This window comes from Dioscorea cayenensis, chromosome 6, assembly GCF_009730915.1.
Source record: "Dioscorea cayenensis subsp. rotundata cultivar TDr96_F1 chromosome 6, TDr96_F1_v2_PseudoChromosome.rev07_lg8_w22 25.fasta, whole genome shotgun sequence".
Taxonomy (NCBI): domain Eukaryota; kingdom Viridiplantae; phylum Streptophyta; class Magnoliopsida; order Dioscoreales; family Dioscoreaceae; genus Dioscorea; species Dioscorea cayenensis.
Window position 1 is genome coordinate 2,620,285 of NC_052476.1, and position 20,483 is coordinate 2,640,767.

The 20,483-nt window shown below is 33.4% G+C and overlaps 2 protein-coding genes across 3 annotated transcripts; one reads left to right on the forward strand and one right to left on the reverse strand.

Moving 5' to 3' along the window:
- Positions 1-71: 71 nt before the first annotated feature.
- Positions 72-6,258, reverse strand: LOC120263986 (phosphoribosylaminoimidazole-succinocarboxamide synthase, chloroplastic). 2 transcript variants are annotated; one of them, XM_039271972.1, is made up of 12 exons: positions 5,907-6,258; positions 5,743-5,844; positions 4,894-5,041; positions 4,197-4,289; positions 4,030-4,118; positions 3,421-3,501; positions 2,596-2,685; positions 1,733-1,822; positions 1,452-1,502; positions 1,323-1,369; positions 518-575; positions 72-428 (listed from the first exon to the last, which is right to left on the reverse strand). In XM_039271972.1, exons 1-12 carry the CDS (start codon positions 6,165-6,167, stop codon positions 372-374), a joined length of 1,167 nt encoding a protein of 388 aa, XP_039127906.1. In that variant the 5' UTR covers positions 6,168-6,258; the 3' UTR covers positions 72-371. The 2 variants fall into 2 exon arrangements, with proteins under 2 accessions (XP_039127906.1, XP_039127907.1); XM_039271973.1 differs by having other exon boundaries at positions 74-428; positions 4,894-5,023.
- Positions 6,259-15,208: 8,950 nt separating this feature from the next.
- Positions 15,209-19,225, forward strand: LOC120263732 (serine/threonine-protein kinase PEPKR2). The gene is made up of 3 exons (XM_039271709.1): positions 15,209-16,188; positions 18,262-18,558; positions 18,636-19,225. Exons 1-3 carry the CDS (start codon positions 15,453-15,455, stop codon positions 18,950-18,952), a joined length of 1,350 nt encoding a protein of 449 aa, XP_039127643.1. The 5' UTR covers positions 15,209-15,452; the 3' UTR covers positions 18,953-19,225.
- The last annotated feature ends 1,258 nt before the right edge of the window (positions 19,226-20,483 follow it).

A 20,483-nucleotide genomic window follows, 5' to 3' on the forward strand; every position in this document is an offset into this window, starting at 1 on the left:
TTTTTAACATTTCCTTAAATGAAGGTGCTAGCCATCTATTAGTAAAAACCTTTCCATAATACAAAATCTTTATTTTCTTTGCTCAATCAAACACAATTTGGAAATAAATTGCTCTGATCAGCTATTGCAGCTTACAGTTCTTATGATACATCATATATAAATATATATATATATATATATATAGTAAAAGATTATTGAACAAGTTGACAACCATTATCTCTTGGCCAACCTGAACAAGTAAATAAGTTAGTCAACATTATTATGGGCTATCAGCCAGAATTGTACATACTCTGAAGTCTGAAAGAAAAATCACTTCTCAAAGCATCTTTCATTATGGAAACTGGAACTCTTCATCAAACCAAGCTCTGCAATCACAAGCATGATAAAGCATGCGAAACATTTTTCGATATCCTGTCATGTATTTGTTCCTGCACAAAAGCATAAAAAATTAAGTTGATTTGTGTTGTTCAATGCACAGAGAGTTAGAAAGAAACAAGGGGTTTCCAGCGGTCTTAACCTCTGTCTCTGGAAGCTTAAATTTCTTTCTTGTGATCTTCTCAAATAAGAAAATATACCTGGCATGAATGAATTGCAAAGAATCAATTTTTGCAGATTTAATTGGTTCTTGATACACATCAACAAATGCATTATGATATACAGATGACATGAAAGACAACTAAAGAGTTGAGGATGCTAACAAAGTCCTGTTTTGGAGATGGTTCAAGTAACAGCGTAATGAAACTTGGTAAGAGCTTCATATCTACATAGAATAACCAATTCCTTTGAAAATCCAATAGATGATGCAATGCAATCCCAGAATGTCATAAGCTTTCATTAATTGGCTTGACAACAAGAACAATGTGTAATTTATCTGCAATGATGTACATGTTTTCCTTCTAAAATGGTCTTATCTATGGGGATGTTCTTCAACTAAAACAGTTTAGACAAAGTTTATCTCAAATTCTTTCATAACTTGAGTGGGTAAAGTGAGCTTGTAAATATAATTGTCCTGGAAAGTGGACTGTGGAGTAGCATACTCCTAAAGAATCAGGAAAACTAGTCGTATGAATAAGAAGACAAGAGCTTTTACTGTTTGAGTGATATAGTTTTCGTAAAAATTGTTACCTAGGAAGGAAATATCCATCATGATAGCAAGAGTTTTTCAGCATTGCTTTACCAAAGTAAAAAAAAACTGGGGAATGATGCAACCATCCAGATTGAAGTTGTACAAGAACTAAAGAACTAGGTACTGCAAAATTTCATTATCTTTCTATCACTTGAATTTCTGAAGGTGGGCCGTCTGGTTAAGGTAGAAAACTTACCTCCATGCCAATTCGCAAACAAGTTCTTCCGGAGCATCTGGAAGGACCTGAAATTACGAAGTCATTGTCTGAGTCTAATATAGTCACAACCAAATAAACAAAGAGAAAATTAAAAGTTCAAACGCAAACCTTATCTTCGTAGGGATTACAATGGTTCTTGAACCACAACCTCAAGAACTCCTAAAAAAATTCAAGCATCCAGATGCGTCCAAAAAAGAAAAAAATTGTAAATATGCACATCAGATAAGATGAGAACATAAGAATCCACAAGAGAAGAGATAACAGTCCACTAAGAGTATGTTACTAATAAAGACATATCATTCTCATGCATTAGATAACCATAAAGCTAGCAATGTGTCACATGAAAACAGCAGGAACCTTTGGCATAATCAATGTGATGTATGACAGACCTTATCCACATTTTCTGGTTCAAGACCAGCAGCAAACCTCTCCTCATACGAATCAGCAATCCAGTATCTGCTGGAATCAGGGGTGTGCACCTAAAAAGTAGAAATAAACAAGTGAAGTTGGCAAAGTAATTTCCTATCCGTGGTCCTTTACTAAATACAAAGAGAAAAATATAATTGTCGCCCTGATCTACACTAAAATCAAGCAGCATGATGTATTTCTAGGGGATGAATGTTACAGCAATTTTTCAAGTACAAAAGTTGGCTGTTCTACAATAAAAAAGAGACGGCCAGATCAAAAATTTTCTGAATATGGAAAGCATCCCCTAAGCATACTTAATAAGAAAAATGCCTGAAACTGAATGTAAATGATGTTCTCAAGAATAGGATAATAGCGCCTCAAATTGACCAATCCATTTAAACTAATGGGAACATATAATGGTTCAGGAAATATGGACCATGTACAGTGCGACTTCTGATTGTTTTTATTATTTTTAGACTCTAGTAGTTCTTAAGGTTAAATGCAGTTTCCAGTAGATAGAATCTTCTATCCTTAGACCCGGTAATTGGGTGATTATCAAGGACAACAGCAATGTGATAGATAGGGCTCCATCTAAAATAAGCAGGGCTTGAAAATAAATCCATTTGCCATGAGGGGCTCTGAATGTGATGATAGGTAAAAGAGTCAGTATGTTTGTGTGATAGTTAGTTACATGATCACTTGAAAACAGAGTCTATTTTCAGTTATCATGCTATTGAGAAGAAAGAAGATAGCATACTGGCACAGATAGGCAAAAGAACAGAAATAATATTATGATTGATATATCTAATATGGCTAATAGTAACAAAGTAGAAAAGAAAATAACCTCATCAACCAAAAGAATTTTCCCATCCGGTCCTTTTCCAAATTCATACTTTGTGTCAACCAATAGCAGACCATTCTCCAGAGCAACTTGCTGTAGGTAAAAAAGAAACAAAATAAATAGGAAGGAAAATTGAAGATGCATGTATGGATATACTGTTGATATCGTTCATGAGGATTTAAAAGGTGTAAACAAAGTGACATGTTATATAATTCGGCAATCACTGGAGCTAGATCCCAAAATGATAATGAATATATCATCATAAGATGATGATGCAAGGCCTAAGCTTGCCTAAGTCATGCGTAAGCTTCATGTTACATATAGATAGTCCTACAATCATATGCAAACAATATAAAAGAAAGGAATGAGGAGTAGAATTGAAAGACACTAGTGACCCTAAAGTAATTAAATTACAATGGTCACTTTCTCATTGTCTTTAATCAAACTGGTGTTCTGCTATCTTAGAACAAAGCAACTGTGTGCTTTCCTCTGTTATTATGAGCATCAAAATGATGCTTCCTTGCAAATTCTGCTTCAAGGTACAGGAGAGACTAAAAAACAATTTTGAGTGGCAAAGGGCATAATTCATGTCTCAGCCATAAGAAATTGCTAACAAAATCCCAACGCAAAGACTAATCTCCACTAAAGCAAGTGTTTATAAGCCTTCACTTAGTATGGCCAAGCCTATTAATAGAGAATACTGGCTTCTGGGACTAACAATCTCAAACCCTAATGCAACAGGTGACAAAAAAGGCTAATTGTCAAGGAAAATATGAAGAAATGATGAAACCAAGTAAATTAAGAGCATACCAATTGGAAAAGGCCTACCTGTCCATATGCAAATAGCTTCAAGGCTTTGCTACTTACTTCATCAAATTCATCTTGTGTCATCAAACCAAGTTTGATTATCTGATCAAGCCAACATATTGAAGAAGTATAAAGCACAGTATGTAGAAAGAGTAGGTAAGGTTCAAAAATAAATACTATAAAGTGGTTTTCTTATGCATCTCAATAAATCAAAACCATTACATAACAAAAAAAAATATGGGTAGATTTATTAGGATCCAAACATTTATCTGAGAGTTATTAATGCTAAACACAGTGGCATTGTATTTCTATACTTTTGTACATGGAAGTTAACTCCAGCTTTATGTTCATTTTGACCAAACACTGAACAAAGTGGTTGTTCTAGCATCAAACAGGCAAAGGTAGATTTAAATACTTATTGATTCTTGAGGATTGAGATTGGTCTACAAGGATTTTCGGCGAGTAATGATTTAGTCAATAAATAAATCCTACAATCATGACCAAGTAACATAGATTCTTTGACATATCTCTTGTAACATAATGATGAATTCACATTACAAAAAAATAATCATGGATGATATATCTCAATTGATGTAATAACTCAAATGATAGACATGGAAGAAACTAGACCTCTTCAGGAGAAACAGGAACATCATGATCCACACCTTTAGTTGTAGGTGTAATTATGTTTCCCGGCAGCTTTTGGTTTTTAACCATACCTATGACACAAGGAAAGAGAATTGCATTAGCTGAAAGCCAGAAAAACAGGGGCAGATGTTGCAAATTGCTGAACATACCATCAGGAAGATCATTGCCACAATAGTTCCTCATACCCTTGTTATAAACCGTCCATAATGACGTATCAGTGCTACCGGTCACAAAACCTCTAACTAAAAAATAGGCAAAAGAATGTTAGCAAATTTGAGCAGCAGAAAAACAAGAAAGAACAACAAAACAGATATTACCAATCCGGATAGACAAGCTAGTTTGAAAAAAAAAACCTAATACAGAAATAATGTCGAGCTTCCACATGTTAAATCTGCATGAATGACTTGGTAATCACAAAAAATTCTAACTTTACCCTGCTAAAAAAAGTCAAATATTTTACCAAAGAAAATCACCCTTGATAGATTATGTGGCCATGAGATCATATTTCTTGGCTTCAAATGCAAATTGCCAGGTCAAATGTATCATCTTGGAGAATCATTTTTACAATTATGAAGATTACAGTTGCAACTCAATATCCATCTTAATATAGCCTCATGCAACAGTCAATCATCCTATTACAAGTGCTTTTGAGCAATAAAATCTCCATGAGAACTTCAAGTTCAATGAACTTTTGGAAGATTGCACTACCACAATCAAATGATTACTCTTCCTTACTAAAATTCCAACTAAATTTTCACCAAGAAATAAGCTTTCAATTTGAAAATCAAGCCTATGTATATTAGGAAATCTTGGTGACATGATAAATGAAAAAAAATAATGGCTTACCAACAAATTCAACAGGAAAAACAGAGCACTTCTTTGCAATTGTAACGTTTTTATCAGGAGTAGAAACAACAGCATTTGGAGTTATATGTTGAGTCATATTGAACCACCACAAACTCGTCTCATTTAGAACCTGAGGGTAAATTCCACACTAGTTACATTCAAAAATAAAATACGTCAATACAAGAGATAAAACATACCAAACTTCAATGAAGAAAAAAAACAACAGTGGGGGTTAAAGATTGGTCAACAGTAATAGAGAATTACAATGTATGTTTAGGCCTGCTTCAAAATTTCTGGGGAATTCTCATATTATAAAGTATAAAATCAATGTCAGAGTAAGTTACAGCTAGTGGTAGATTGTCACAGATCTTGAACTCTGCAACCACAGAAAAATCTAGTATAAGATTGCATTGAGATTTTTTTCATGTATTAACTCACAGTATAGTCGGTCAAATTGAGATCTTGAGTACAGATGATAAGGATAGAAATACAATCAAATTGTACTTATATAAATTGAACAATCCATATAATTGTGATGGAGTGCAACATTTTCTTTACCTACACTTTATGACAATCATCCTTGTTTGAATTGGACTATCCAACGTGCTACTATTTATATTGAAAAGAGCATTTGTTCTTAATATACATATATATAAGGTTCAAAGCATGCAGCAGAGTTCAAAGCAAACTTCAGCAGTAATGCAGAAAAGAGAAAAGACCTCACAGAGAGCAAAGCCCACAAAACTATCGTTCAATCTGTAGCCTTATTAACTTGGATAATTTGTTTCTGAGCACTGAAATTCAAGGTTTTCAAATACAAGGAAAAAGAACAGAGCTTGCAGGAAAAACCTGGCCTTTGAAGGGAATGGAGGCAAGGACACGATCAAAGGCGCTCTGCCTGTCAGTGGTGACGAGAACAAGATAATCCCCACCATCATAAACATCCCTAACCTGCAAGAACCTCCAAATTCACCAACGGCATGGATTACAAAGCATCGAAGAGAAGAGCAGACCTTGCCCCTGGCCTTGGACGTGAGTCCAGGGACGGTGATCTCGAGGTGAGTCTCTGACAGGCAGTGTCCGAGCGAACCACGGGCCGCACGGAGAACCTCATCGCGGTGCGCAGCGTCGTGGTGGAGAGAAGCTGCTATGCTAGGCAGCCATCGGGTTTGGCGCGCCATGGGGATGAGGGAACGAGAGCGAAAGGAGGACACTAAGGGGTGTTTGGGACGGAGGGGTTTGCTAGGGTTTTGCAGCGGCGCTCGCAAAGCCATTGATGATGCTCTCCGAGCTCTTGCTCGCAATGTGTTTGTCGAAATGCTTCAATGAGAAGATGACGATGCAGACAAAGCGTTTGGAGTGCGCTTCTTTGTGTTTTGCACTTTTAAATTGTGAGTCAATTAAATTTTATTATTATTATTATTATTATTATTATTATTATTAGTGGTAATTGCCAAAAACCCCTTGACAATTTTCTTTATGGACAATTACCCCTCCTAACTTTTAGTATCCTTAAAAAACCCCTTTTTTTTCCTCAACTGACTTTTCAAATCTAACGATAGAAACAAAATCTATTAAAATTTTCATGGACAATATTACCCTTGCATGGGAAGTTGTGGACAACCACTATATAGTGCGAAATGACCATCATGCCCATCATGTAACCACTTTGGCACTTGAGAAGATAAAATCAGAAAATAAACCGGTTTTTTTTAGTATTCATCTTTATTGGCGAAACTTTTTTTCTCTCTTCGGCCTTTCATCTACTTGCAAGAGAGGACCCGCACTTCTTTCCCTTGTTCTCCAAGCATTTGATCCCCAAAGATACTGTGTTATGGAGAAAATAGTTACTAGAAGCAAGCTTCCTTAGTACCTATGTTGTCATTCCTCGAACGCAATGAGGTGAACTTTGCTCTCCGCTCATTTCTTTTCTCCTTCTTACCGAGTCTTGGATGCATTCTTTGGCTTTCAATACTGACCTTGGACCTCCACTGTCAACTTAACTTCCTTCTCGGTAAGCTTCTTTCTTTTTCTAGTTTCTGATCTTCCTTCTTGCTTTAGAAACTATGGATTCCCATTCAAGTCCATGCTCCAACAATGGGAATGGAAGAAGGACCACCTTCGATGGATTCTGATTTCAAGTCCTTGTTCAATGTTGATGGGTCACTGGGCTTACAATAAGTCATTAAGAATTTGTGTTATAGTTATACCTTATATGTTAATGCGTATCTGATTAAATTTAGTAGTTTCTGTTTAATAGTTTTGGGTTGTTGTTTACGAATACGCTTTTTACGTTTAACTATCTTGTTTCCTTTTATCAATCCTGGTTTATGTTTAAGTTAACACGTTTCCGTTTAATAGTCTTGGTTTCTGTTTAACAACAGTTGTTTTTTTTTTGTTTAAATTACTTGTTTCCATTTATCAATCCATGTTTGTGTTTAAGCTAACGCGCTCATCCATTGCAACATAGATCACATAAAAACGATCACATGGGAAGCAACAATAACCATTCAAATCGATTCTAGCCAAAATCAAACAACCAAAATTACTAACAAATCAATAAAATGATCCAATAAAGATTCGATCTTCAAAGTCAAATACCAAAGCCATCACCAAATCAATTAAACAAAATAGAAAAAAAAAAGAACAAGAACTATAGGGAATCGGAACGTAAAAGAGTTACCTTTTTCATAGATATATGAATCAATCTCTCCGGCTCCGAGTTGAATGAGGCGGCTTAGAGAAATGATGCAGCTTTTCGCCTCCCAGCTTTGCAAAGCGAAGGATTAAATGCTCATTTGCATATTACCCCCTCAAATCCTCTCTAATTCTCAATTAATTCTTGTTCACAACCTCTCTCTCTCTCTCTCTTTTTTCGTTTCTTTAGTATTAACTGATCATCTAATTTATTGGATTATTTGCATATTACCCCTCAAATCCTCTCTAATTCTCAATTAATTTTTGTTCTATAAACTTTAGACTATTTTACCGTAATCCTTTAAATCATACAAATTTCTATCAATATTTCCCTTTGAATTTAAAAATTATTATCCCCTCAAATCCTCTCTAATTCATAATTAATCCTTGTTCGGGTTTCAAAATTATCTTTATTTAAAATATGATTTAATGAAATGTGAATTTGAATATGAGTTGTTAGAAGTTGAAGAAGTAAATTAAATATAAAGATAAATTTTAACGTTTTACGTTTAACAATAGTTGTTTTTGTTTAAGTTATCTTGTTTCCGTCTATCAATCACGGTTTCCGTTTAATTTAACACGTTTCCGTGTAACAATCTCGGTCACTATTTAAGTTTACTTGTTTATATTTATCTAATTACGTTAAAGCACATTGTTAAATGTTTTACTTTTAATTTGTTGGGTTTCAATAGTTTTACAATATATGTTAATGTGTATCTGATTAAGTTTACTAGTTTGTGTTTAATATTTTTAGTTTCTATTTATGAATACATTTTTTACATTTAACAATAGTTTTTTGGTTTAAGTTATCTTGTTTCTGTTTAAGTTAACACATTTCCGTTTAATAATCTTGGTTTCTGTTTAATAGTAATTATTTTTGTTTAAATTACCTTGTTTCCGTTTAATTATCTGGATTTGTGTTTAAGCTAACATGTTCCCAACAATCAGCCCCATGGTAAACATTCCAACAATTTTAAATTTATCTATACAAAAAAATGGACATAAATCGGATGAATAGGAATTAAAAAAAGACACACACATGTACCAATTCAAAATCTCCAAGGGGATCGACATAAGCCCTAAATCGGTCCTCTATCTCAAGCCTCTTCCTTCCTCTCTTACAAAACACCTCATACCTCTCACCCTCCTCATCCTCTTTCCGCCCCTCCTTCCGCCCCATCAGATCTCTTCGGTTCTCCAAAGCACAGCACATCCCCCATCGGTATATCGATCATCGCCGGTCTCTTCCTCTTCAAGGCCGAGCCGAGGCCAAGCGAGCCTTTCCCACTCGACTCCGCCGCCAAACTAGAAAGCAAATCCAAAGAATCCATAGCAACAGGAGGCGGCGACGAAAACGATCGAAGCCCACTAGAGATGCACGGTAAGGCTCAAGGTCTTCCAAAAAAAAAATGTTTAAAAAGAAGGAAAAAAACTGGGTGATTTGATGGTGAAAAATACAATTTTCAAAAGGATGATGTGTTTTTTTCCACTATTGCCAAGGGTAAAGATGGAATTTAATTAAATGAGCTCAACATAATGAGCTACAGGGAAAATTGAAGTGAAACAAAAAGGAAGGGTTGTATGGCAAATTCAGAAGTCAGAGGGGCTGTCTGGGAAGTTTTGAAACTGTTAGGGGGTAAAAAATAATTTTCTCTATCCATATATTTTAAATTGTGAGAGCATTTCAAGGAATAATTATGGTTTTTTTAAATATTATTGCACTTAACTTGAATATTTGTTTGAATTAATTATGAAATTAGTAATATAAAAGTTTAATTGCTTTCATTAATTTTGCATTTAATACTCCATAAGACCTTTCAAAACCAATTATAGTGATTGAAAAATATTTGTTTTGTGATATAAGGAGTTATCGATTTATAATTTTTGTTAGTCATTTGCAAGTCAAAATTGAAACCCGCCATTTATCTTGGATTATATCTAAGTAAATTAGAAAAAAATTAAATATATCAAAATATAGAATATAATTAAATGATGAAAGATATTGAAACTTTAGAAACTAGATGTATTTCTAAAATATGATCATTGATTTAATTTTTTTAATGAGCTATAGAAGAGGTTGTGATATCTATTATTGAGTAATTAAATTTTCTTCACCTTTTCATTTCTATTCTATTTTTTATTTTTATTTTTTGAATAGTTCTTCTGCTGAGTATTATTTCATTTGCATTTGTTTTATTTATTCTCTTATAAAAACTCTATGCATGATTTTATAATTTCATTAATTAAACTATTTTATTTTAAATTATGTCTATATGTAATATTATCTTACAACTATCAAAATTGTAAAGAAAAAAAAAAAAAAATACTCCGAAGCGAAGCAAGGGAATTTGCCTAGTACTATAAGTAAAGTAGATGTATAATCTACTCCCAGAGCGTTTCAAATAACAATTTTAATTTTTTTATAACATTTAAGTTTTTATTTATATTACTTATAATATTAATAATTGAAAAACATTAATTACACATAATTATTTATATAATAAATGTTCCTAAGGCCTTTAAAATCTAAAATATAAAATATAGTTTCTATAGCATGAGTTGTTTAATTATATTATTTTATATATGATATTGCCTCAAAATCTCTCACAAAATTTTAAAAACTCCGATGCGAAGGCGAGGAAAATGCCTAGTCTATACATACTATTAAAGTAGATGTATAATTTACACCGAGAGCATTTCAAGAAACAATTTTAATTTTTTAATAATATTTAAGTTTTTATTTATATTACTTATAATATTAGTAATTGAAAAACAATAATTACATCTAATTATTTATGTAATAAATGTCCATAAGACCTTTGAAATCCAAGATATAAAATAGTTTCTATAGTAAGAGTTGTTTAATAATATTATTTTATATATGATATTGTCTCAAAACTTCTCATAAAATTTTAAAAACTCCGATGCGAAACCGAAAAAATGCTTAGTTATTATTAAAGCAATTGTATAATATGATTCAATAGAATTTGTGGAAGATTTTTTTTAGAATTTTTTCTGTTATCTTTAAGTCTTTATTTGTTTGTTAGTAATGAAAAATACTTAATTTTATTTATTTATTTATTTACATTAGATATTCTATTAGATTTTCAAATTAATTACAATTATTAAAAAAAATTTATTTGGTGGAAAAAAAGTAAAATAATGGTTTGTATATTATTTGGAGTATGATAATACTGTTTGTCTAAATGCAGTTCCATGAGAAGGGGATGCGCACATATCACTTCCAGCGTGCTTTTTATGTTTTGCTCCTTGGATTGTGAGTCAATTAAATTTTATTATTATTATTATTATTATTATTATTATGGTAAATACAATGACCGTGACAATTGTCACAATATACACATAGGGCCGAAAATTCTCTCATTCAATAATAAAAGGTTCGGATTGCAAGCCCAACAATCAAGACCCATTATTATTTATATTTCTCATTATTGTGTCTAGTAGGATTTAAACTCAGGATTTACAATCCCAGTCCCACAATCAAAACCTATTATTATTTATTATCATCATTGTTTTCAGTAAGAGACTTTTTAATATCCCATATCAATATCTTTTATAGTATAGGCAATGTCGTAGGGCTATAAAATTTTTTATTAGTTTTTTTACTTAATTTTTTAATATATATAAATAAATATAATGAAATTGGGCATTTGAATGGTATTAACCTATATTTTTTTAATGAGTGTATTTTTGTGACAAATATTTAAACAAAATAAAATTTTAAGACATTTATTTAAACATTTAAACATTCAGTATTTTGTTATGTATGTGTGGCGTGGAATCATTGTTAAATATGAATAAACTATTTTAAAAATAAAATAAATAAAATACCCACTCTCCTATTAAAATAAAAAATGATATGAACTTTTAACCAATGATATTATGACAAATTTAATATTAATTTAATTAAATTATAATGTTTAATTATCGGTTTTTATTGGCTCTCATGGTATGAATGTCTGCTTAATAAAAACTAGTTAGCAATTTTTTTTTTCTCATAGATTTTGTTGCAAATACTTGCAATTGATTTTTTTTTATTGGAAAGGAAGTCATCCGAACATAAAAAAATTATAAATAGACTGAAAGTATAATTGTTGGAAAATAATTTTAAAAATCAGTAATGAGTGAGAATTTAAAAAGACCTTTGTGAATGATATTATCAAGCAATATTTCTGTTATATGAATAATGAAAATGGCCTTGGGATACAACAAGACAAGATGGATTTATGAGAAACATAGAAGATATTTTTATAAAGGAAAGAATTTCAAAGAAACATCTATTTAGTCAATCGTTATATCTCTGTCTCCCTTTAGTTAATTGTTGCATCTTTGACTCCCTTGAAGTTGAAATAACTACGTTTCTTGGGCTCGGACTGGACAACGACCTGGAAAAAGTTAAGAGTTTAGGGAGGGATCAAAGGATTTAATCAGGTTGAATCGTGGTTGAACTAGGGCCAACAATTTTTATTAAAAATAATCTAAATTTTTGTTTTATATAATTTAAAAATCAAATATTAAAGAATAAAAAATAAAAAAAATGATTTTTAAAATTTTAAACAAATATTTACATAAATAAATATTGAAGTACACCACATTAAAAATGTGAAATATACCCCATAACATTAAAATAAACTAGTACAAAATTAATTGAAAAATATAAAAATATTCAACGAGGAAATAAACAACTAAGAAATCCATAAAAAAGAAACATAAAAATATTCCATTAGTCTCTTCCTTTTTTAGTTTTAGAATTTTATATTATAACCCCAAACATTAGTATATTATAAAATAAAATAAGAATTAAAAAAAAAACTCTGTGATGGAGCTAATGACCCGGCTGAGTCACCGAGTCACTGATCCGATCGGCCGGGTTGCCGGTTCAATCCTGGTTTTATTAAAATCTGATTTTATATATTAGACCAAACCGATTTTAAAGTCGGGTCTGGGTCAACCCAATCCGACCTGCCGGTCCAGTCCTGGTCTGAAAACATTGGAAATAACTAATTAAAAAATAAGAATTTTATTTTTAAATCAGAATTCAAAATAAATGACAAGATAAACAATTTAATATTTCAACTACTTACGTAAATATCTAAATTTCTAATCATGTTTTATCTTTATTTATTTTTATCTACAACTAACATATATCCAACAATAACATGGATTATTGGTGTCAATTTGAATCTTGTCTAGATTAATTTCATGATGTATTAATTTCTGATGGTTCCGGTGGGGGTGTGATGTGCTAATGTCACTCAAAAACTCACTCAAGGTTTGAACACACACAGTCAAGCATCAAGAGAAAGGAGACAAGCAAATTTGTATAAAAACCCAGTTCGGCACAACCTTGTCTACATCTGGGGGGCCAGGCCCGGAAAAACAATCCACTAAAAGATCCACTAAAAGAGGTATAAGAACAAGGAGTACAACACTCTCACTCTCTCAATACAAAGAATATCTTCTCAAGATTATCCAACGACCACACATTCAACTCTCAGAGTCTCTCACTTATTGGCTCATATCTCTTATATAGACGCACCATCGACGTCTAATAAAGTTACCTATTTTAGAATTCCCCGCGGCTTCCTAAACCTTATGCAATCTTCATGATCTTGAATTTTTGCCAATGATAGAATATTCCTCTCTCTCCAAATATATCTTTCTTAAAAGCAAATGTTAAAAGCAAATGTATGAATTATCTGGATCTTACTAAAATAGATAATCATTCTAAAATAAAATTTACCTTTTTTTGAAGAAATCCTATAGACTTGATGCACTTTCCAAAAATAGTTTATTATGACTTTAATGAGAGGAAAATCTTCTAAATAAAATCTCTACCTTGACCTTCATATCCCTTGGAGTTTCATTAATATTTCGCCACATCATCATCCTTGTCATCTCTTCCTTTGATGAGTCACCACATGCCACATCACCTTTCCATGCCATAATTTGGCTTGTCAAATAGTGCCAACCCACGCCATTAGACTTAACAATTTCAATTTAGATTCAAATTGAATATTATGATCCATAACTTTTATTACAATCCTAGTTTGATTCTAATTCATACTTTAAATAATTATCTGCTTTCCAAACTATATAAAATTAACTTTATAATAGAAGAAGTCTTCGGTTTTTGTGAATAGTTGAAGATTAAAATGCTTATACAAATTTTATCTCTGACATGGCTAAAGGTATGTTTGCTTGTTTTTCACTTGTTAATTATGCAATTAACATAATATTTGTTTTTCATAGTAAGGGAGGTAAAAAGAAGGAAAAATAAAGAAAAAGAAAAAAAAAGGTTAAATTTTTGTTTAGATAATCAAATTTTAGTAAGAGAAAAAGAAAAAAAAGAATTATTTGATGAACTTTATTATGCAATGATGTGATTTATCAGTTATATTCTTATTATAAATTAATGTCTTATAATTAATTGAAAGATTAAAGATATTATAGGTTTTTTAAAAACTATAATTTTTTTTAGGCTCTTTCCTCCCGGCACTTGAAATTGGGGGAAAAATGAGGTTTCAGGGTTTCAAAGTATTAGAGTTAATCTTTCTTTTATTTTCATTAAATTAAAAATTATCTAGGAAAAGATTTACCTTAACCCTCCTTTTATTTCACTTTCCTTCTTAGAACCTTCATCCAAACTTCCTACATAGTTTTCTTGAGAGAGCTTGATTTTTAGGGGTATATAGGAAAAAAACTTTAAAAAATTCCAATAATATCTTTATAGACTGGTTTTTATTTTTTATAGTATATTATTTGGGTCGAGATGCTATACATTTTTTTTAAAAGATTTTATTTTGATTTAGTTGTTTATTGATCCTAGGGATAATAAGTATATATATATATATATATTTAAAAGGGAAAACATCATCTAGGGACGCCCCTAGATTTCAAATCTAGGGATGTTTTTAAATCTAAGCCGTTGGATCATCATCCGATGGTTGATTGATTATATAAACACTGTACACTTTTTCACTCGTTCACGATCATCAGACAACACCGTAGACGCTGGGTTTCTACTGTTCATAATGATCAAGATCCAGTCGATTTTTCATCCGACGTAGCATTATGGACATCCCTAGATTTGAAATCTAGGGACGTCCTTAGATGATGGGTTCTCTATTTAAAAATATATTTTGTACATTGATCTCAAAAGCACCATAAAAAACGAGTGAGACAAATTAAAAAAAACAATATATAATAAATTCTATGAAATAAATAAAAAAAACACTCAATCTTAAATCTTAAAAAATTTGAATACGACAAATTCATTAAAAAAAATTATAAAATAAACAGCAACAAAAAAAAAAGACAAAATACAAGATTTTCCAATGAATGTTTCCTGTAAATAATAATCTATTGAGTATTGATGACAAGTGAATTATCCTTTAAAATAATTCTTCATTTTCCTTATTTATTTTGAATTAATCATGAATTGAAATAACCACTAGAAAAGCAGAGGGAGGACTTAAGTGCAAAAAAGGGAAAAGTCCAACTGGCACACGTTTACTTAAACAAGTCATCAAAGACATCACACGCACTCCACTGCGCGGGTCCCACATCGCTCCCTTAAAACGCTGCGCGGTTTCCCGGCGAACTCTCGTGTGTTCCGGGACTTCATCGCTCTCTCTCTCTCTCTCTCTCTCTCAGCCCAAATCTCATCGTCTCCGGCGAGATTCTAGGGTTTTTGGTTTAGGGTTCTCGTTGTCCTCTTCGATCTCTGCTCTGTTGATCTCTCAAACCTTGATCTTGATCTCGATCTCCTTCATCAATGACCAGGAAGAAGCGAAACAAGTCTCAGATCTTTGAGAAAGCGTAATCGAGATACATCGGAGATGGAATCTCTGCCAAGGAAGCGGAAAGGAGGCAAATCGACTTCGCCTTTCGAATCACATGTCTCCGATGGGTTCGATCAACCACGGCGGATCAAGAAGAAGTGCCGCGGCGCTAATCCGCGGTCGGATCTCGAGAAGCTTGGATCTGGTGGTGGTGATTCGACTGCCGCTGTTGTGATGACGGCGCCTCCGGCGGGCCGGGGTTCTGCCGACACTCCTGGACGTGGACTCAAGCGTAAACTCGGCTGCATCGAGCCCGCCGCGAGGATCGGGAGGAAAAAGAAGTTGGAGCTTGAGTATGTCCTCGGGCTCGAGATCGGGCAGGGGAGGTTTGGGTCTGTGCGATTGTGCCGCAGCCGTGCTGGTGGCGAGGAGTTTGCGTGCAAATCGCTGCCCAAGAACGGAGAGGAGACAGTTCATCGTGAAGTGGAGATAATGCAGCATCTATCGGGGCACCCTGGGATTGTGACATTGAAAGGGGTTTATGAGGACAAGGAAAGCTTTCATCTTGTGATGGAGTTGTGTAGTGGGGGAAGGTTGCTGGATCAGATGGTGAAGGAAGGGAGGTATTCGGAGCAGCGGGCAGCGAACCTGATAAAGGAGCTGGTTTTGGTCATAAGGTATTGCCATGAGATGGGGGTTGTTCATCGGGATATCAAGCCGGAAAATGTGCTAATGACTTCTTCTGGGAAGATGAAGCTCGCCGACTTTGGATTGTCAGTCCGGGTTTCAAGTGGTAAGAATTCCTTATACTTAATTGGCATGAGATCTTATAGTATGGTAATTACTTTTGCTAATATATTTGAATTCAAGTTTTATGCCTTGTTTTTGCAGTTTGATTTTCGTGATAGTATTAGTTTCCATTGGTTTAACAGCACTTTGAAAGTGTGAAGTTAAGTGGTTGATTTATTTTTCCTTTGGTCGTTTGTCAGTTGGTGAAGCAAGCTATCTCTGTCTTGCTTCTGAGCTTGTGTGTATTTTGATCACAAGGAATGAGTGAGTTAGTATGTCAAAGCAATTATATTGTCTGCCTTTGTCATTATTCATTTTTATTTTTTTTGGACAGGGCTTGTGTGTAGAGAAGGCAATCTTGATAGGGAATACTCATGCTTGTTGATCATATATATTGGGAATGTTGACGGCAACATAATTCCATCTCTTTAATATTGACAAATGTCTATCTAGAAGTCTTGGAATGTCTATGTCCTAACACAGAATTATTGATTATTATATATATATATATGGAGAAAATTGTCTTTTAGATGCTCTAGATACCATGAGTTATCAACTTTTCAACTATACTAACTTGAATGGACAATATAGGAATAATTCTAGCATATTTATGCATTGATTTGTTTGTATTGGGATAATTATTAGTTACACATCAAATGATTTCTTCCATATCAGCCTATTAGCATCTGCCAAAAGTTCCCCATTGCATACTAGACAATGCTACTAGCTGCTACGGTTACAGATTGTTGTGCTGCTGGTTTTCTTAGCTTTAGACATATCCCTGATTTTCAAAAACTGATCATTGGCACTTTTAGTAATTTTGGTAGCAATAAATACAAAGATGACGTTAGGGATAATTCCACCAACCTTTTTTTTAATAAAATTTAATTAATTTTAATTAATATTGTAAATCATTAATATTAAACATTCATCATTAATTAGATAGTGTAATTTCAACTTGGAAAATTTATTTTAATTAGTATTAATTAAGTCAAAGTTTTGACCAATTTCAGATAGAAATTTTCCTCCAAAATACATTTGAACACCCAAATGACAAAATTCACTCAACCTAGTTTTTCTTAACTGTTACCTAAAACCTCTTCGAAGATTTGTTTCCTCTAATTTTCTGTTGCAGAAAAGTGATAAGGTAAGGACGTTTCCAATTGACATCAATGAGTGAAGTGGTTTGCCTATAAGTTTGTTTAGCTCAAGATTAAAGTAGAATAAAATATATGTTGATTAGCATTACAAGGCCAGGTATACAGATTCATATTATCAAAAAATGAAAATAGAAAAGAAAATTGTATGCTGAGATTAGATTCTACAGGGCAATTTTCCTATAGCCTAGTGCTTCTGAATATGATTCAACTTCTTCGTTTATTAACCCCTAGGTAGCATGACCTTGTTGCTCTTTGCATGTTGTCCCCAAAGTGTTGCATCATGTGGCAGCATCTAACTTTTTCCTTGAATAAATTAGTGAGCTTTGTTTGTTAAGGAGGAGTGAGATTCTTATAATGATGTTTCACTACTTGAATATGTTTTAATACATGTTGTAGAGGTAGCACAATGCAGGACTTCACTCACAACTGTACAAAGTTGGTCTTGTCTTGTCTGTTAATTTTCCATTGAGAAGGTTTAAAACTATCTGATTGTTGTCTTTGTCTGGGAAATCGTGTGAATAGATATAAGGCTGAATTACTGACTGCTTGGATCTTAATTACTTATTTCTCTCAGTTGTTTTGAAATTCATAGTTATGCTTGGCTTGGATGTTGAAGATGTTTTTGTTATTTTCTGTTGGTGTGAGACCAAAGCTTGGTTGACTCCACTCGATGCATTTTGTTTGTCTGTAGATGTTTAGATGTCAGTAAGTTTTTTCCCTACAAACAGTAATTCATTCGACTATGTTTTATTAATGGTTCATGATATGTCATCCACAAGCAAAGCTCATATTTATAGTTAATTAAAATCTATACGCTTTTGTATGGAAATTCTTTTTCTTAATGTTTGCTTTAATTATTGACCTCTTAGCATATTTGTCCATGTTTGATTAGCTACTAAACTATTACTTTGGTACAGGTCAGAAACTGTCTGGTATTGCTGGGAGCCCGGCCTATGTGGCCCCTGAAGTTCTATCTGGGAATTACTCAGAGAAAGTTGACATCTGGGGTGCCGGTGTTCTCCTTCATGCACTCTTGGTTGGCATCCTTCCATTTCAAGGAGATTCATTGGAAGCTGTTTTTGATGCAATTAAGAATGTGAACCTTAACTTTCATGGCGGTGTGTGGGAGCAAATTTCAGAACTTGCTCGTGATCTGGTTAGCAAGATGCTGACGCGGGATGTTTCCCTAAGACTGACTGCTGATGAAATTCTAGGTATTCTTTATGTTCACTGCTTATTTTCTTTCTTGCTTAAGTGTTGTTTTCTGATTCTGAATTTTGTCAAATTACAGTACATCCGTGGATTTTGTTCTACACGGAGTGTCCATCCAAGGCATTAGCATCTAATCGGTCGAGAGTCCAGAGCAGCGTTGTAGAAAAAAGAATTAACTTTGGGTTTAACATGTCAAGCAATCTCTCTGCATCTTCAGCAAGTTCGAGTCAGAAGTCAGAGGAGCAGGAAGACTGTGGTTTCGTGGATGCTCTTGCAGCAGCAATATCACGAGTTAGGATTTCGGAGCCAAAGAGAAGCCGGCTCTGTGGTCCTGCCAGTCCTATTCAACAGCAGTGTTCTTCTAATGTGAAGGCTAACCTCTGTACAGCCTTTTGAACTCCGTGTATAGCATCTGACTGCACTGCCAATAACATTTCAACTGAGAAATTGACCCTGGAAGAATTGACATGAAGGATAACTCATTTACCGTCGACAAAGGGTCTGCGTTTTCTTTTCTTTATCCTGAACCAGGTTTTGCTCCCCTTTGATTTTTCGTATGCTTATGGCATTGGTTTAACTTAGTAACCAACCTATCTTTGTAGAATGCATGTAAATATGACTTGACAGTTATTTTTAGCGATTAATGTGTGAGTATCCTTCATTACTATCGTTCCCCTGTGTTTGAGCCTTTTAAGGTGTATCTTACCGGTCTTTCGACCTATGTTTAAAAGTTTGATGTCTTGCTATGTTGATGATTTTTTTTTTCGTCTTTGAGAACTACTGCAGATTATGTAGTCACGTGATGATCAATGTATCAGAATGAAATACATTGAAACATCAGGTCTTTTGCACAATTGACTTGATCATTTATAATTGTCAGAATGTCTTGCTGACCACATCTGCAGGCATCCTTTTCTTGGTTGCTGCTTTTGGGTTTCAAACTGGACTTTTACTCCACCTCATTAAGCACCACCGTGGCAGTCCGACCAATCAGTGAAGAACACGGCCACATGTCGAATCTGTCGATCCTCATAGAAGGTGAAGTACTGATCCTTACTATGCATGGCTTGCTATCGGGATCTCCTCGGTACTTGACTGATCAGTGATTCAATGGTACACGTACTGACCCGGTCCGGTCTAGTCCTGCCAACCACAAGAACTTCATGACATTGCTGTTTTTGTTCATGAGTATCATGTTTGTCAGCTGAGCTCCTTGGGGTGACACCAGTACATAAGTTTTACCTGCAGAATTTAACTGAATTCTTTTAACAGCTTCAGTTAAGATCAATTTGAAAATGCGAAATTATAAGAGCTCTGTCAGTTTCAGTAAATTAATTAATTGTTTACTTTGAATTCGCTGATATATCTATGTATTAGTAGTAAGTGTTCCAGCCAGTTAACTCATATAGAATTAGATTTCCAGTTTTGACCCTGCAACCTGACAAGTGAGAACTTCCCAACATGGCAACATAACGTATAATATAAAGGAGCACTGTCATTTATAATAATGTATAATGTATAAACATTTTTAAAAAATATATTTATTTTATGAATAAGTTTTTCTGGGTGTCTTTTTTTTTCTTTTCTTTTTTTAAATAAACCAATAATTTGATGTTTTTTAAAAACACTTGTCAACCAAGAAAGGCATCCCATCCTGCCCTACAAATTAACTATAAACGACATCACTTAATTTAGTAGGTGTGTGTAGTCCACGAGAATTAATTAAAAACATATAATAAATACAAAGAAGCTGCTGAGCCTTCCTTTCAATCTCCAAAGGCTTCAAGCAACCTCTTAATATCATCACTAAAAACAAATACTAATTCTAAATTAACAAACCCCTTAACTTAAAACCAATTAACAAATCATGCATGCATGCATGCATTGCACGTAGACGTAGTCATCAAACAAACCCAAATTAAAAGTC

Excerpts from the sequence above, each read along its gene's own strand:
- LOC120263732 (XM_039271709.1), top strand. The coding sequence starts at position 15,453 with ATGGAATCTCTGCCAAGGAAGCGGAAAGGAGGCAAATCGACTTCGCCT. Across the intron at positions 16,189-18,261 it reads GTCAGTCCGGGTTTCAAGTG|GTCAGAAACTGTCTGGTATT; the intron begins GTAAGAATTCCT and ends ACTTTGGTACAG. Across the intron at positions 18,559-18,635 it reads GACTGCTGATGAAATTCTAG|TACATCCGTGGATTTTGTTC; the intron begins GTATTCTTTATG and ends GTCAAATTACAG.
- LOC120263986 (XM_039271972.1), bottom strand. The coding sequence starts at position 6,167 with ATGGCTTTGCGAGCGCCGCTGCAAAACCCTAGCAAACCCCTCCGTCCC. Across the intron at positions 4,119-4,196 it reads TGGCAATGATCTTCCTGATG|GTATGGTTAAAAACCAAAAG; the intron begins GTATGTTCAGCA and ends CTTGTGTCATAG. Across the intron at positions 429-517 it reads TTAAGCTTCCAGAGACAGAG|GAACAAATACATGACAGGAT; the intron begins GTTAAGACCGCT and ends GCTTTTGTGCAG.